General features: G+C 38.3%; 2 protein-coding genes across 2 annotated transcripts in view; both read left to right on the top strand.

Moving 5' to 3' along the window:
• Positions 1 to 245: 245 nt before the first annotated feature.
• The window catches only part of LOC115759657 (choline O-acetyltransferase), a gene marked incomplete at its 5' end in the record, with an annotated part of 30,383 nt that continues 12,582 nt past the window's right edge, over positions 246 to 18,046 (top strand). The window contains one exon of the mRNA XM_030700646.1: positions 246 to 426. Coding sequence (XP_030556506.1) covers positions 246 to 426 — 181 coding nt within the window. The remainder of the gene's footprint in view (positions 427 to 18,046) is intronic.
• Positions 8,612 to 13,284, top strand: LOC115759477 (vesicular acetylcholine transporter). Its single transcript, XM_030700411.1, has one exon. The coding sequence runs from the start codon at positions 8,701 to 8,703 to the stop codon at positions 10,384 to 10,386; it is 1,686 nt and encodes a 561-aa protein (XP_030556271.1). The 5' UTR covers positions 8,612 to 8,700; the 3' UTR covers positions 10,387 to 13,284.

Here is an 18,046-nt window from a genome sequence, read left to right on the forward strand (position 1 = left end):
AACTGAAAATTCGAGGAAAAACTTGCTGTTTTTGGTGCAAAAAAATTTAACGAAAAATTAATAAAAATATAAAACGAATTCTCAAGCGGGCAAAACGGGCTCCGGGCGTGTTTGTGTACGGGCTTCTTCTGCAGTGTTCGGTGTGTGGCTTTTCCTCTGTTGGTTGGTTTTACATAACACGGCAGGCGAAAATCTAGCCGAGCTTTGCCTTTCGCATCCTGGTCAAGACGAGCATCTCCGCCTGAAACGTGGCGTCCAACGAGGCCAACAGCAGCGCCGCGGGCAGTGGCGCGGAGTCGGCCGCCCTGTTCTCCAAATTGCGTAGCTTCTCGATTGGCAGCGGGCCAAATTCGCCGCAGCGCGTTGTGTCCAATTTGCGCGGCTTTCTCACCCACCGCCTCAGCAATATCACACCGAGCGATACAGGTGAGACACATAACTGTCCTGCATAAATCACACAGAATATTCTACTATAAGTCCAGCTCTTACATAACCTGACAATCGCCTGGGATATTCGCATTTAATTAAAATTAAACAACTTCTCACATGCAAACACTGCAAGTGTTTCGTCCTCTAGCACACACACACACACACACACACACACACACACTCACACACGTACATGACACACACATGTACTCACACACACACACTCTCACCTACACACTTGCTACATTTCCCAAGGTGTGGATAGACACACATTGCTTTATGGCCCACATGTACAGCTCGTTTCGTTTCCTTTTGTCGGTGGAACGAAATGGGAATGGAACATTTACAGTTGGATTTCTAACGTGACAGCGGCGAGAAGCGTCAGCGCTTCTTGCTCTTATGTAATCTATATCTGAGAATATTATTTGGGAAATCAAATTGAAAAATAAAACAACAAACTTTCGATTAATATTATTTTTATTATTTTAAGAGTTATATTTCTAATTGTAAATATTTGCATAAATTATTTAGAAAAAAAATTTTTTTAAATTCGAAAAAACTTCCCTGAGAATCTTATTAGTTGTTTCTAAAATTGAAAGTTTTGTAGAAATCGGGAATTAATTGAATTATATTGCTGACAAATATTTAAATTTGCTTTTGAAATATTTAAATTTGTGATTTATTTTTAAATAAAATAAACTTTGGATTAGAAAAATTGACATTTTCAGCTTTTAGTTGGCAGAATACTTACAGTTTTTCTTTTTCAAGTAGTTTCTAAAACATTTCACCTTAATAAATAAATTTTGAAAAAAATAATAAGAATTATATTTAGCAACTATTCAGAATTTTTTAAAAACATTCGGTTATAATTTATTGGAGTCTAGTTTCCTTTTATGATACTGCAAATAATTTCTCGAGAAAGTTTATCTTAATTATTTAATCCTCGAAAATAAAAATATGCATTTAATTTCAATCAAGTGGTTTTTTAGAGCATCATTTCTTAATTTTTTAAATTTTGAAAAATAAATATAAATGATATTTAAAAACAATTAAAAATGGTGGAAGATATAGGATTATAGTTAAAACAGAAAATACGGCATTTATATTATCTTAATTATTTAAATCTCTAAAAAATGGGTATTTAATATAAATTAAATATATATTTTAAAAAACACTTTAAATATATATATGTATATTATAAGGTAAACTTTTAAAGCCAATTGCACTTTTCAAAAGAAAACTAAATTATGAGATTGCAAAAGCTAATTAAATTTGTGTGTGTCGTGTTTGTGGTTGCTCGTTAAATCATTAAAAGCTGAAATTTTCTTTGGGGGCGTGGCAAAAATATCTCTTAGCAAACTTTTTGAAGAAGGCAGACACCTGAGCAAAGAATTTGCCCGGTTGCTGCTGCTGCTGTAGCTGCTGCATAATGAAGCCAATAAATATAAATTTGCCACACAAACACAAACACACCAATACACCAATAAATACGTGTGTATATGTGTGTGCGTGTAAGGACAGGGCGAGGAATGCCTCGTCATTAGATTGTTTGCCTTGTTTTCCCGTTGTAGACGCGTTTGTAACGCTGATGTGTTCATCGCGGTTGCTTGTCAAAACAAAAAGGGGGAGGCAGGACGATATACGCAGGGGTTGGCAGGGACCCCAGCAGGACGCTGAGACAAAGCACGCTGACAAAGGAAGGTAGCTCCGTAATAAGCCAAACGAGAAACAAGTAACGCATTTGTCTAGATGCTGCCTGATAAAACGAACGACCCGCCCGACCAGGCCAGACCAGAACAGAGACCGCAACCAGCAGCAGTTCGAGGGTTGAACCGGATTGGCAAGCAAACAGAGTGCCCGGCTAGCAGATACCCTGTGCCAAGCCTAGACGAACATCGACTCCGCCCGACGCTCTAAACGAGAATATGGAGGAGTTGCAGGCTTGAAGATGCCTCCTTCCTTACTTTTCCCTCAACAACTTCACACAAAAACAATCTACCCTTCTTGGTATTTTTAGCAAGTACTTGGAGGAAAGGTACTGCTTGTGGGCAGCAGCCGTATCAAAAGTCGTAAAAGTTGTTAACCGGGCGCTGATGGTGTTTGTTGATTGGAAGGCATTTGCAGCGCGACAAATGTTCACATTTCGGATGCTTAAAGCTTGCCGTGTGATAAGCCCGAAGAAATGCCATTAATCAGACTCGAACTAAATTAACCAGACTAGGTGAACAAAAAAGAAGAAGAATGTCTAGCACAATATGAATGTAGTTCAGCAAATGCCGAACATAAAGGTAATTTATTTGGCAATAGACGCTGGCCAAGTTATTTACGAGCAAATCAATTTGTAAGCAAAGTTGGTTCGAGGCATATCCTAGAAAGAATGGGGGACGAGCAGAGGTTGTATACGATTCTGGCCACGCCCAGTTAATGTTTTGATTTATCGTGCGTGCAGCTAAAGAGGCCACGTATACGCCTCGTGTCGCCATTAGGGAAAATGGAGAAAAAGCAATTATCTCTGGATGATCGAAGACTGAATACCCTAAAGAAAAAAGGATAAATAATTGATGCTCAACTATTGTTCCTAGTCCTTGACCAAGCTTGTAAAGGTCAACTGAGGTCAAATTTATTGATTGATTGAAGGTAACTTGAGCTTGACTAAGATATATATTTGTTATTGTTTTATAGTTTCTGTGGATAGATGGTTAGATAGATAGATAGAGAGATTATATAAATATACATCTAACGTTCCATTTCCGCGTGCATAAAATAGTTGGATCTCTCCCAAGCTATATCAAGAAAGTCTTGGAACTGAGAGATTGCTCAACTTTAGATACTCTCCAAGAATATATATAGCTTATCTTAAGAAACTCTCCAAGAATATACTTTTATTGCTTATCTTTAGCTACTCTCCAAAAATATATATAGCTTATCTTTAGAAACTCTCCAAAAATATATAAATATATATATGTATATATATATATAGTTCTAAAGAATAAACTCTCCAGGAATAATATATAGTTTTTGATTGATATGATGAATAAGTAAATTTAATGACAAAGTCGAAATAACCTTAGTGTAGGGTATATTAACATTTCTCCATTTTCCCCAACCAACTTCGGTGTAATGTTCATGCTTTATATTTACGATTATGGAGGCGAGAAAAAGTTGCTTAGCCCAACTCCTCGACCCTAAGTCGGAGCCAGATCTGGTTTGCCTTCGAGCTAAATGGCTGCGCATCTCTGGGGAATTGATAAAAGCCATTTTAGGCTTGGAAACAACGGGGATAACAACAACAGGGACAACAGCTGGGAATAGCCATTTATCTAGAAACGTTTCGTGCATGAATTTTGACAGCTTCGGGCTCCTTAAAAGTTTTGCAATTAAAATATTTTTTGCAATATTTGGCGTTGGCTTTTTTTAGACTGGCTCGCAAAGGCAATTTGGCTAACCCAATTGCAGGTGAAATGCAATGTGAAATCGATAGGGTCAAAGCCGAAGACAAGACAATTAAACTTGAAACACAAAACACAAACGAAAAGAAAGACGACGGCGGCGGGGAGGATGACAAAAGAAGCGCTTGAGTGACAAAAGGGGGTTACGGCTAAAGCCAAAGGGCGTTTGTTAATCGATCGAAGTTGTGGGCGGGGCCACAGTTGGCCACGGCTAAACACGGCTAGCCAGGTAGTTAATTAATCGAACATAGCCCACAAATTACACGCACATGCATCTGCTTCACATGCGATTAATCAATGAATGCGCCCGAAATTAGGCAACACATATTTCTCTAGACACTGGGCGCCATAAATATGCGCACGCCTCAGCGAACTCTGACAATTGCCACAGCGACAACCCTTGCCCCGACCCGGCACTTGAGCAAAGCAGCTTACAACACTTGCAGAGTGCTCGTCGAAAGGGGCTGAGAGCTTGCCCCCTGTGCGTGTATGTGTGTGTGTTTGTGTGTGTGCCTGTACAATAGCACACTTGTAAGGATTAGCACTGCCTTTTTTGTCGGCCGACTTGGGAAAGTGGGCTTATCATAAATATTATGATTGGTTTTTCCTATTCCGCTTTGGAGACTGCCGCCAGAGTTGGTAAATGAATTTATTGTGGGCCTATTTATACAATGTAATGGAGAAACAAATATTTTAAGCCTATATTTTAATGTATTTTTGCTTATTGATTCTCATCACTGAACACTATTCTTCGTATTGACAAACTTAATTAATATACATCATATTTTTCATCAAATGTTTATTCCATTTCAAAATACGCTTGTTTCCCAACGTTAAACATAATTTTTTAGTGTTGAAAAACGTATCCATTGTTAAGCGTTTTATACAGTTTAATTGAGAACAAAATGTAAGTTGTTCCCAAATATTTTTGAATACTGCTTTCCAACACTGTACACAATATATTTTATTACAACATCTTTCCAATACTAAAACGATATTTTGGTGTTAAAAAACGTATTTATTGTGTATGGTATATATTAAACGCAATATTCCGTGTTGGAAAACGAATACATTATATATAATATTTGTACAGTTTTATAGAGATTTTGGATACTGCTTTCCAACACTAAACACAATATTTCGTGTTTACAATTTTTCTACAATTTCACAGAGATATGAAATGTGCATGTAACCTATTTTATTGTGAAAGACTACTTTCCAACACGCAACACAAACCGTTAGTGTTGGCAAACGTTGATATTGCATATTTAATTTGCACAGTAAGATTGAGAAATAAAAATGTTAAGCCTGAGCCGTCTGCTTTGTGATATTTGCAATATTTTATGTACACCTTTTGCAAAGATGAAATTGTATTTTACGCTGATTACCTTGTCGGACAGGCACGCTCCTCCAGACACGTGCAGAAAATGCTAGCAGCAAGAAATAAATGTAATTTCATTTTGATGCCCTGCAGCTTGTAGAGTGTGGGGACTGCACAGCCCGAGCTCAAGCTGTCTGTTTATTTTCTTTTAATAGCGAACTGCTGTGAACTTCCCAGAGAAACAGGAAAAGTCGGCGATTATGCAGACTATATATTTCAAGGTGAACCAGCTGAACATTTAAAGCTGCTTGCACTTAAGCCTTAACCATGAAGTTAGCTGGGAAAACTATCCGCAAAGCAATATATATATTTTTCGCAGCGCCTTTTGCGGCAGGCAGCTCAAATTACATTTGACGATGGAGACTGGGAAAAGTGCACTTTGGGCTTTATCGAGTTGTCGGCGAATAGATTGAATTTCCACAAACAAGGCGAGGTGAGCTGCTTAGCTTTCATTTCTTCAAATGCTACAAATTGAAGCAGCAGCAGCAAAAGATCCTGTGAACGTTTTATAATCGAAGCAGATGCAGAGTTTATGCATAAAAGATGAATACCCTGGCTGACTGGCTAATTGGGGCAGCTCGGGATGCTCGGGAGGCTGTTGCGCAAATATGAAAAGGAAACCAATGATAATGAGCCCCAACAAAGGGCCGCAGAGCTAAATTTCATGTTGGGCCAAAATAAAGTACAAAATGTTATATCACTGGGAAATGCGTCAGCTGGGCCGAGTTTTGCCAGTCAGCGCGGAAAAAATCAATAAAATTATAAAGGCGTAAATATAAATTGGCGCTGTTTGATGTTCAACATGGCCTTTAATAATCCTCCGGCCCCCGGGCTTGCTGCCAGCTCTCGCTCCTTATTATAGCCACACACACGTTTCTGCACTTGACTCGACCAGCGACTGGGCCAACCCCTGGTTCTGATGAAAGCTCCGCGTGCAGCCAACCCCAGGGTCAAGTACAACAACCCACCTGGGCCGGGCTAACCTCCTGTTTGTTGTTGTTGTAGTTATGGGCACAAAAAAACCAAAATTAAAGTCTTTCAATGCAAAACGAGAAAGAAGGCCTATGTTCGGCGTGCCGAAGATATAATACCCTTGCAGACAGTGCTTTGCCCGTATGACGTTCGGTCAAGATATCTTGAAAAGCAAAAAAGTTTTCTATACAACAACTTTATTTTTAACCGATCTATGGAAGCTATATGAGACAGTAGTCCGATATTGATAGGATTTTGTTAATATGGGAGAAGCATAATAAAACTAATAAGTGCCAAGTTTCGTCAAAATATCTTAATAAACAAAAAACTTTTTCATACAAGAACTAGTTTCGACAAATAAACTGCCTGCAACAGAAAGAGAGACTTCTGCAAAGTTTCATAAACATAGCTTTAAAATTGAGAAACTAGTTCAAATATAAAAAGGCAGATGAACTGATATATCGACTCGGCTGTTGATGCCGATCAGGAATATATATATTTTATGGGGTCCTAGTTGTCTTTTTCTACAGATTACAGATTTCACGACAAAACTATAATGCTCTCTGCAAGAGTATAATAACAGGGAAACATGCTTCACACACACACATAGACGATAATTGACTCATGTGCTAGCTTAACGGCTGGCAATGCCGCCCCCGATCAGAGCAGCCCCTCGCCCGCTCCCCCGACCCCCTCAAGACAGGCGGCTGGGGAAAAACCAACACAACCAACACAACCAACACAACAACACACGAACGTGCTCATGAAAATTTAATGATAAAACGAAATGTTATTCCAGCGTCTCGCATATACCAAAGGCCCCGCCAGACAACATTTTTCCGGGGGTACTTTTATACCCTGCACACGTAAGGTTTTTATGTTTGTCTATTTGGGGTTGCAGCCCGTCGAGCTGCTAGGTAGATAAATGTTGAAATTAGATCAGCATTGATAGCCCGGGCCTGGGAGAGCAGACAGTTGTGCCAGACAGTCAGACCCAGATAAAATCCATCAAAAAGTAACTAATTCTAAAATGTTTCAAAGTGAGATAATGGAAATTGTGGCTAGAGTCAATCAACATTAGTAGAATAATAAATTCTGCCGAGCTAGACGACAGAAAATGAATTCTTGATTAATTTTGGGTTCTACCTTTCGACCTTTATAAAATTTACAGGGTATGCCTATGGCATATGCACTTGGGATGCATGCCGATGTGTTTACTTTAGAAATTTAAACTTTATTTGAATCTGTATTTCCAAAAAAGACTTTCAAGGGGTGAGGGTATAAAAAATATGGTGGAATACATTTTAAGTATACCCTAAATAATATGTCAATGCAGCAAAGGGCATATACTTTTACTATACCCAAAATTATCTGGCAAAAGCTCAGCTTGGTTTGGGCTGTGCTTTATGTTCTTGATTATTCAGTTCTTGTGGCTCGCGTGTTATTTAAGAGGTGCTTCGCTGTGCTGAACCGTGTGGGCTTTTGTGTGGGACAAAGCAATGATTACGTGTAATTACAGGTCTCGAGTGCGGCCACGCGACTTTCGAGGGCTCTCCTCGAACTAACCCCCAAAAGCGAGCCGTGTGATTATTAAAGTCTAGCAAAGCCCATTGAGTATATTTAATGCTGCCGGGCACTTGGTTTGAGCACATTTTGTGCACAATCCAATTAAAATAACTGCTTCTGTATTTGCATTGAAATGAATATTAAATACCTAAATTAAAAAATATATTTTTGGTATTTGTTTTATGATTGAAATGTGTCAATTGCTGTGCAACAAAAAAAAAAAAGAAGAAATATCTCGATCTACTTGTCCTATGTAAATGTGTGTGTCGAAATTGTGCTAAAGCTGTGTTAACTAATTTTAACAATACACATTTTTTTGTTCACCAGCAGGCAACCTTTTTGCAACACAGAAACAACATTTCAATCATAAAAGCAAATTACAAAAAATATTTAAATAAAAAAAAAACAGAAAATTATGTTAACAAATCAAATAACTACTGTGCGAGAGAATAAGAAAATAAATAAGAAAAAACTAACGAAATCTTGTTTCTGTGTCGTTAAAGGTTGTTCTCTGGCAATCCAACAACAACAACAACAACACGAAATCATGTAAAGGTCAGCAGAAAGTGCAACTGCAACAAAGAAGAGAGTTAAGCATCAAAGCAGCTCAAAGCAGGCAGTTCAGAACAAGCAGCACGGAGCAAGCAGCTCGCAGAGCTGGCAATTAACGGAAACGGAAGCGGCCATATTGCTGCTCAATTTCCGGTTGCTCGATATCCGGCGGCGGACATGAAATTGCAGAGCGCCAAAAAGCAACAATAAAACCGAAGTACAAAAGAAAAAGAGAGAAGAAACAAGAAAAGGGCGAAAGAAAAAGGAAGAGAGAGATAAAAAATAAGAGAAAAGAAAAGCAACAAGAAAATTAAAGAAAAAAAAATCCGGAATAAAGCAGAGCAAAGAAAAATGGCCTCATTTCAAATACCGCTCATCAATCTGGAGGTGGGCGAGGTGAAGGAGATTGTCTGGGAGAAGATCAGGGAGCCGGTGAATCAGCGTCGGCTCATTCTGGTCATCGTATCGATTGCCCTGCTGCTGGATAACATGTTATATATGGTGATTGTGCCGATTATACCCGACTATCTGCGCGAGATTGGCAGCTTCGATGATGGGCCGACGCCGCCGCCGTTGCGCGACAATGTTACCGGCCGGATAATACCGGTACATCATGATCATCATGGCCAAGACTCGGCGACGGGCATACTGTTCGCCTCCAAGGCGATTGTCCAGCTGATGGTGAATCCGTTCTCGGGCGGTCTAATCGACAAAATTGGCTACGATATACCCATGATGATTGGGCTGACCATCATGTTCTTCTCCACGGCCGTCTTCGCCTGCGGCACCAGCTACAGTGTTCTCTTCTTTGCGCGCTCCCTACAAGGCGCCGGCTCCGCCTTTGCGGACACTTCAGGTCTGGCCATGATTGCGGATCGTTTTACGGAGGAGAACGAGCGCTCTCAGGCGCTGGGCATTGCGCTGGCCTTTATCAGTTTCGGCTGCCTGGTGGCGCCACCTTTTGGTGGAGCGCTCTATCAATTTGCCGGCAAGGAGGTGCCGTTTCTTATACTTGCCCTCGTCTGCCTGCTGGATGGCCTGATGCTGTTGCTGGTCATGAAGCCGTTCAAGGAACAGATCAAGATGAGCAAGGAGGTCCAGAATCAGGTCATACCCATCTGGCGCCTACTCATGGATCCGTATATTGCCGTTTGTGCCGGCGCCCTGACCATGTCTAATGTGGCGCTCGCCTTCCTGGAGCCGACCATCTCGCTGTGGATGGAGGATACGATGACAACGGAAAACTGGAAAATCGGCATGGTCTGGCTGCCCGCCTTCTTTCCGCACGTGCTGGGAGTAATAATTACGGTGAAAATGGCCCGAAAATATCCGCAACATCAGTGGCTAATGGCAGCCGGCGGCCTGGCCTTGGAGGGTCTGTCCTGCTTCGTGATACCTTTCTGCAGCGGCTACAAGATGTTGATGCTCCCGATCTGCGTGATCTGCTTTGGCATTGCGTTGATAGACACCGCCCTGTTGCCCACGCTGGGCTACCTGGTGGATGTCCGCTACGTGTCCGTCTACGGCAGCATCTATGCCATTGCGGACATCTCGTACTCGATTGCGTATGCCGTGGGCCCGATCATTGCCGGCGGCATTGTGGAGGCAATTGGCTTTACGGCGCTTAACTTTTTGATCGCCTTCTCGAATCTGGCCTATGTACCTGTGCTCCGCAAGCTGCGCAACATTTACGACTTTAAGCCGTTCGAGAACGAGGCGAACATCTTGATGCAGGATCCGCCAAACAAGGAGTACCAGACCTATGTCATGCACGACCAGAAGCCCGTCGACGGCGAGCTCAAGAATCATCTCGAGTATGGCCAGCAATACCAGCCGGAGCAGCAGGAGACCAGCCTGGACGATCAGCAGCAGCAGTACGAGTATCAGGCGGCGGACGGCTATCAGCAGGATCAGAGCTATCAGCCGGGCTACCAGGAACAGGGCGGCAGCTATGCCCAGCCGCGTGTCGCGAATCCTTTCCAGCAGCCGCCAAGCAGAGCTCCGGCACCAGCAAATCCCTTCAGACAAGGATTTTAAACTGTTGTCAAAAGTATTTTGATTCATTTTTGTTTTCATTTGGAAATATTTGTTATACTTACACGTATTCAGTTAGGATATTACCTATATATATATATATATTGCAAGTGGTACGTACACTATAAAATGCATATATGGCATGCAAATAGTTTGAGCAGCTGTTTTGTATAATACACGATCGCCAGTTGAGTTAAATGGAAAAACGCACTATATAGTATATATATATATATATCCAGCCCGATGCCGATGTCGGGCCCTATATTATACAGAAGCTAGAGAAACCAAAGCATAGTCATAATTGGATCGAACTCAGGGAGCAGGAGCATTGCCTGTTCTCAGCTCTGATCCTTGACAGATATCACACACATATATATATTTATATATATACAAACTAGTTGGTAAGCGGCATAGCTGATCCGACTCCACTGTGCCCCAGATCCGTCGTGGTTAACCAGGCAATGGCATTCATATCGCAGACATATCACAAGTTGCACAAATCGAATACCCAACCCAAGGTATACCCTTTCGTTTGTCATTGCGACGGAACTGTGCGCAGCATACAGTGGCGGCTGATCGGTAGTGCCATATTATTTAACGATTAAATTTTGCGTTCATTGATTTTTAACATAAGACACAACCAAGGTAACGATACATATCAGAGTCTCGATGGCTCGCCTGTTAAAATTACCAAAAGTGATATTAACTATTGCTATATACATGTAGAATCATAATTATATATCGTATATATATATATATATACCGTATCATATCGATATTTTAGGCCGTAATAAGTATAATGAAAACAATTTGAAAATATTAGATGTTTCATATTTACCTACCAATCAATTATTATTTGCTTGTCGCCAGATGGTAAACCCTCTCTATGAAGGTATATACCCGTTGCCATAGCAGCTCGACGATAGCATAGCATAAATGTGTGTACCTTGTGTCTAAAGTGAGATGCATTATCTAAACGTAGTTATACTAACAATTGATATATATATACAAATATATATATATATATATTTCAATTCACTTCGATTGCCGCACTTTTTGAGAGCAGTTTATTGCTCCTATATATATTATACACCCAACTACTTTTAGCCTGGTCTAAATATAGAGCCTTAAGTAAACTGAATTTTTGTATACATACCAACCCATTTGCTAACCATGCAGATAATTATTATTATGCAGTAGTTATCACATATAAATATATGGTATATATACATACAGATACAAATTAAAATAGGTTTTTAATGTGTATTTGGCGAATTAAGCTACTTATTATATGGACAAAAAAAAAAAAAAACACTTGAACATTCGATATCCGTAAACATATCAGTGACACGGCCATTTTCAAATTAATAGCAAGCTTATCTAATCTACGAGTATATATTTATACAGTTAGAACATTATCTATGGGTTATTCTGAGAAATTTTTAAGAGCAGTGCCTAGTTTATATGCTCTAACATATACAACATACACTGAAAATGATTTCTTTCTACATTTTAAAATGTAGCCAAGAAATTTCTTTATTTCAGTCACATTTCTTGTTTTGAAAAGAACATTTTCTTGCTTGGAAAATATGTTTATTAAACAATAGCATCAAAATATTTTTTGGCGATTTTTAAAGTTGTGGAAAACAGTTAATTTGAGTGTACAATGGGTTATTTTGCTCTCATATCGAACATACACTGAAAATTATTTCCACATTTTACTATTTTCGTATTTCTTGTTTTTTCTTAAATAAATTTTCTTGCTTGGACGAAATGATCATGAAGCAACATTGTTCATAAACATTTGATGGCTATTTTTTTTTAAAGTTGTGGAAAACAATTTTTTCGAGTGTACACACATATATATACACATATCCGTGTAACTAGCAAATGCACTGATTTTCAAAGCAATTAGTTAAGCAAAGTTTTGAAGTTTCGGCTAAGATTTTGAATAAATATTGTTTGATTGCACGGCGTCATTTGATCAATTACCTAAAACGTCTATTATTATTATTTTATAATATAGGAATATATATATATAACTTTTAAGAGTTCTACATAATAACGCGCTTTAGCAATATGTATAACTACATAATGAATAAAACTCATGAAAAAATCTCCCATCAAATGTATCAATTAAAAAAAAAAAACAACAACGTACAGACCGTGCGAACAGAATCTAAATGCAAAACTATATTATACGTATATAGCAAAACAAATTTATATGCATAAACAAAAATTACAAAAAACAAATAGTTTATATATATATGTATGTATGCCTATGATCCATGTTCACAAGAAAAAAGTCACTCAAAGGATCATTGAAAGCACATTACAGCGAAATCTGAAAGATATTGCTACCATCTGTTTCGAAATGAACCAAAATATAATAATAGATATTTCAGTATAACAAATTCAACACGCATATGTATATTTAATGGACATTTCTAAAAGCAATATACAAAATAGTTACAAATACTTTGAAATTGTTTACAAAATCTAGGCATAAATCTGTAAAACAATATGTTATGCAATTCTTCTGCAAATGGTCTTGTATTTCAATCCCAACATGTTCTTCGAATTTCAGTTAGGATTTATACAAGTTGCCATAAGAAGAAGAATAATCTTCCAGAATTGAATTATAAATAAAACGATTATAAATATGAATTTTAAAATTAACAAAAAAAAAACGGTTTGTAACTGACTGGAGAGTCCGCGGGAATTGCACAACACTATCGAGTGCTCCTTTACTATATACAGTAAATTGGCATTCCGAAACAGTGTTGTAAAGTTTTCGGGGATCTTCATTTAAAGCTTACAGAACACGCAACAGTGCCGGCAATGTGTAATATCTAACAAAATTTTCTAAAAACAAGCAAAGAAGAGAAGCAAAAAAAAACTATAACAAAATATATATGTATGTATTGTAAAGATTAAATAATGTTGCAAAAAAAAAAAAAATATATATATATATATATGTATTTATACAAAATAAAGAAAACCAGAAAAATAATGTAAAATATAAATATATATATACGAATAAATATAATGGAGAAATATACAAAAAGATAATTTCAAATATTTCAACATAAATATGTATTTAAAGTGTTAAATGTTCAATAGCATATTATATATTATTATAATTACAAATGCATACAAATTCATATTATTATTTTCATTTGGAAAACTAAAAAAAAAAAACATTATAAAATGTGAATTATGGTAAATCCCAAAAATGTTTTCTAATATTTGAAAATTTGAAAATGCGTAACATTCTGTTTTTGTTTTAAATGTTATACATTTAATATGAGTTATATTTATAGGAAATTGTATTCGAAAGCCCTCAAGAAATGCCGCCACAGTTCAGTTTTGTATTATATATATCTAACACTAGGTTTTGATCAAAATGTTTCAAGTACGTATATACACACATACATATACATATACATATACATATATATTTAAGTACTAAAGTGTGCTAGATTTAATTGAAATTTTTCACAATTTGTTTCTGCTAATGTTATAGACGTTTGTGTTAAACTAGTACTTGTAATATTATATAATTATAATAGAAAATCAATTAAAAGCAAAAAAAAAAACCCAACTATTCTACCTAGCCCAGTTCTGAAACTTTGCTGATCAATTTCAAAGTCTATCCAACTATAATCTAAACAAAATTCTGTTTCTACCTAAATCAGAAAACGACAAAATCTTTAACTTAAATCGGACTTAAACTAAAGCTATAGGCATTCATTCTAAGCTAACCCTCGGTGTTCCGATCTATACAATACTCTAATCCTATCCATTAATATAAACTCATAGAACTTGATAAGCTATGATTGACGGGTAAAACTTCATGTCTAGAATTACTTTCAATTCGATTAATCCCACACGGGATATACATTTAAAGAGAAACCAAACGAATTCCCAATTTCCCCCCAAAAAATCATGGCTAAAGTGTTATGAACTTGAATATGAATATGAATCATTTGGAATGAACAGCTAATGAATACTATGAATACGCAAAATAAATAATTCTAATTGCAAATGATATGGATAATGTGAAGTATCGAGTGGATAATGATATAATGCATATTAAAGAGCAAAATATACACATACAACAAACAAACAAAACAAATACTATTGAAATATAATTGTTAACCATGAAAAAAAAAAAAAGTCTTTCATTATATTAATTATCGAATTAAGCATTCGTTTTTCTCTTCAAAGCGAACAGACGTGTTTTTTTTTTAACATATTCATATATTTACAAATATTTATTAAATCTTTTTGCCTTCTCGGACTCATTTATTTTCGAGAGTGCGAGCTGGTGGCCTCTTCATTCAAATATATATATCCGGATAATAATAACTAAAAATTCTTGAAATAACTTTAGAGAACTGCTAATTGGTTTTATTTTTATTTTTTATGACTAATTGTTTGTTGTTTTGTTTGTTATCATTAATTCTCAGATATTTTTAATATAATAAACAAATTAAGTACAAGAAAAAACAAATTTTCAGATAGATATAAAAGTTGATGGATCTTTACTGCCTGAAGCCAAAAGGTGGAAGGAGCAAAGTTTTGCTTGTTCGGGGTGGTTCTTGGTTGTTTGGTGGTGGCTCATCAAAGCCAACAGGAGGGGGGCGGGACGGGACGGGACGGGACGGGACGGGACGGAAAGGGAAGGCAGGTCGAGAGGAAATTGTGTGCGTGCCCTGGGGCCAGAAATTTGGACGATGTTGCCGTGTGGAAAATGGATTTTCTTTTCGCAATTTCCATTAGCAACTTTTTGTTTGTTGTAGCCCCAAACGTCACGCATAAAGCTGAGCCCAAAATGTAACTTTAGCTTTTTGTCCGGTGGGTTTTGGAGGCGTGGCAACGCCCTAACCACCAGCTAAGTTAGACGTGTATTGAAGTATCTGTGTGTCTATTGTCCATTCGCATTTGTGAGTACAATTTGCGGGCAAATAACGAGTCAATATGAATTTCAGGCCCGGACCGCAACTCGTTGGCAAACAATACGCAAGCAATTTGCGCTTTCCGCTTGTTTCAATTCGAACAATTAAAAATGAAAATAATGCCGCAATTCATTTCAGTTTGCCGCACAAAAGTGTGTAAAGGTCTTTTCATATGCCCTAAGATGTATAGCATGACCCAAGTTCTGGGGAATGGGGCTGGAAACAATCCAAACAAGAAAGAGCAACGCTTTTTGAGCACACCGACAATTAAATGCCCTTCGATTAACATTTAGGCTTGGCATTGGTTAATTTTGAAGAAGATTTCTGAAAAAACAAGGCATTTTTCCCTACAAAAACTGGTTATTAAATCGACTTCGTCTATATATATACTTATATACATAGTTCCGACATTGATAAGATTAACATCAAGTGCAGATATCTATAGAAAGAAAATATATTTCCATATAAAAACTTGTTTTCAGACCAACTTTGTCTATTGAGCTATATGATATAGTAGTCAGATATTGATAAGGTTTGACTAACATGTGAGGCACATTATAGAATTAGTAAATGGTTAGTTTAGTTAAGATATCTAACTAATCGTTTCTGTGGTAGCTATATAATATGTTGATCCTATTCCCAAAATAGCTTTAAATTTGTTGAGAACAGTTTCTATATAAACACACTCGCCTATTAATATTGATCAGCTTCAAACATACTTTATGGGCTCAAAGTTCTCTCCCTCTGTGCATTACATATGCTATGACAAAATATTAATACCCTCTTCAAGCGTATTTAAACACACAAAAGCGCAGCCAAAGGCCCAAAAAAAAAAAAATGTATTGAAAGCAGCGTAAAACAGCAGCGCTAAGACCGTAAAGGATTTACGGCTCAATTGTTGCGTGCGTGCCAGAAGGAGCAGGAGCGGGAGTGGAAGTGGGAGCAGTAGCAGAGGCTGGAGCAGGGTCAGGAGCACGAGCGAGAGCAGAGGCTGGGCGAAACACCCTCAAATATAAATGAAGCCCTTTACGAGCAGCTAAAGCGAACAAAGAGGCAGCAGCTCATTCATTCAGTCAGTCAGTCACTCATTCATTCACTCAGTCATTCATTCATACACCCTGCTCCTGCTGGTAGTTACATCCTGCTGCTGCTGGTGTCACTTGGGTGGGGGTTGGGACTTGGCACATTCTCGGCGGTCACGGATTTGTTTTGCCTTTTTAAATTGTTCCGCTTCATTTGCTGCGGTTACAGCTGGAGTACAGGATACGCCAAAAGGTTGCCAAGGATTCCAAGGATTCACAAGCTAGATAAAGATCCTCAGTGCTAACTCCATGCTGATTCTGAGTTCTTTTTTCATTGATCCGGACCAGCTCCAGCTCAACCCAGCTCCTCCTCCAACTGCCCCTCTCATCCCATTGCACGTAATGAGTTCTGGTCTTTGGGGTTGGAATTGGAATCCTGCCAAAATGGAGAAACATTATTTTTCATTGGGATTACATTTTTATCTCCGCCTCTGACAGGCGGCAGCAGTTGCCTGTCGTCCGAGGACAGCTTGGGGTTTGGCAATTCAAGCGTGATTTTTGCTGTGTTAATAATGAGCCCGAGCTGGTTTATTGAAGCGTTTTATTGCCAACTGTTAAACACGGGGCGTGTGGCCAATAAGCTCCATCATTTTAGGGTGTGAATCGTTCCCCTTCCCCTCCTGCTTATAACAAGCTAATGCATCAATCGATTTCGCTAAAATGCAAATCGAGTTAGGGCCACAAAACTTTTGGCAACAGCAAAATCGAATCATGAACAGACAAAATAATCGACAAATTGAAGCTGACGGCTTCATCAATAGCCAGGAGCTTCATCTTTGGGCTCGGAAATGGAAACGGAAATAGGAACTGCGCCCCGTCTGCTGTAATGGCGCATGAATATCTGATTAGCCGCCCATCTGTCTAATCAAAAATCCCAGCATCATCAATCAATCAATTGGAAACGTGTCCATGTCAGAGCACATAATTGAATGCGATGCGATTGCAATGCGCCAGGCTCGGGCTGAACTGAATTCCAGCTTGAGCCAACCCCGAATGTCATCTCCTACCTCATCTCTAGAGGTATTTGATATTTACACACATTTGTTACATTCTTTATTGTAGCTTTTTAAAGGAACTTCATGGGACTCTCAGCACGCATCTTTAATAGAAAAAAGCTAAATACCTTGGCAGCTTCTCTCTTGGTTCAAGGGTATCTGCTCGCGTAGATTCATTATTTTACCTCGACTTGTAGCTCATCTCTCGATTCAAGGCTCTGCGCTTTGATATTAACACACATTTCTTGCCATATTTAGGTTCTAAACAGTTCAATTTGATCGGAGTCTAAGCACCGATGTTGCATCTTTCTCTCTTTGGGGCAGGGTATCTGCTAGTCGTTCACTCTTTATTGAGCTGTTCGTCGCAGCAACTACAATGGCTAGGCTGTATAAGCACTTAGATATCCAGTTTTTAGTCGATTTTATTTCAGTTCAAAGTAAAAGATTAAAGTAGCTACACGGACCGCAATTGGTGTGGGGCACAACCTCATGCTTAATTACTTAATTTGAATTTTCCATAGCCAACCGACGCTTCCTAACGCAATTTATTATCATTTACAGCACACTGCAGAGCAGGTTGCCCTATTCAATGTCTCGTTAGGCCTGGGCACTGCGTGGCCCATCC

The sequence above is a fragment of the Drosophila novamexicana genome, unplaced genomic scaffold (genome assembly GCF_003285875.2).
Source record: "Drosophila novamexicana strain 15010-1031.04,08,12 unplaced genomic scaffold, DnovRS2.1 tig00000308-arrow-arrow-pilon, whole genome shotgun sequence".
Lineage (NCBI taxonomy): Eukaryota > Metazoa > Arthropoda > Insecta > Diptera > Drosophilidae > Drosophila > Drosophila novamexicana.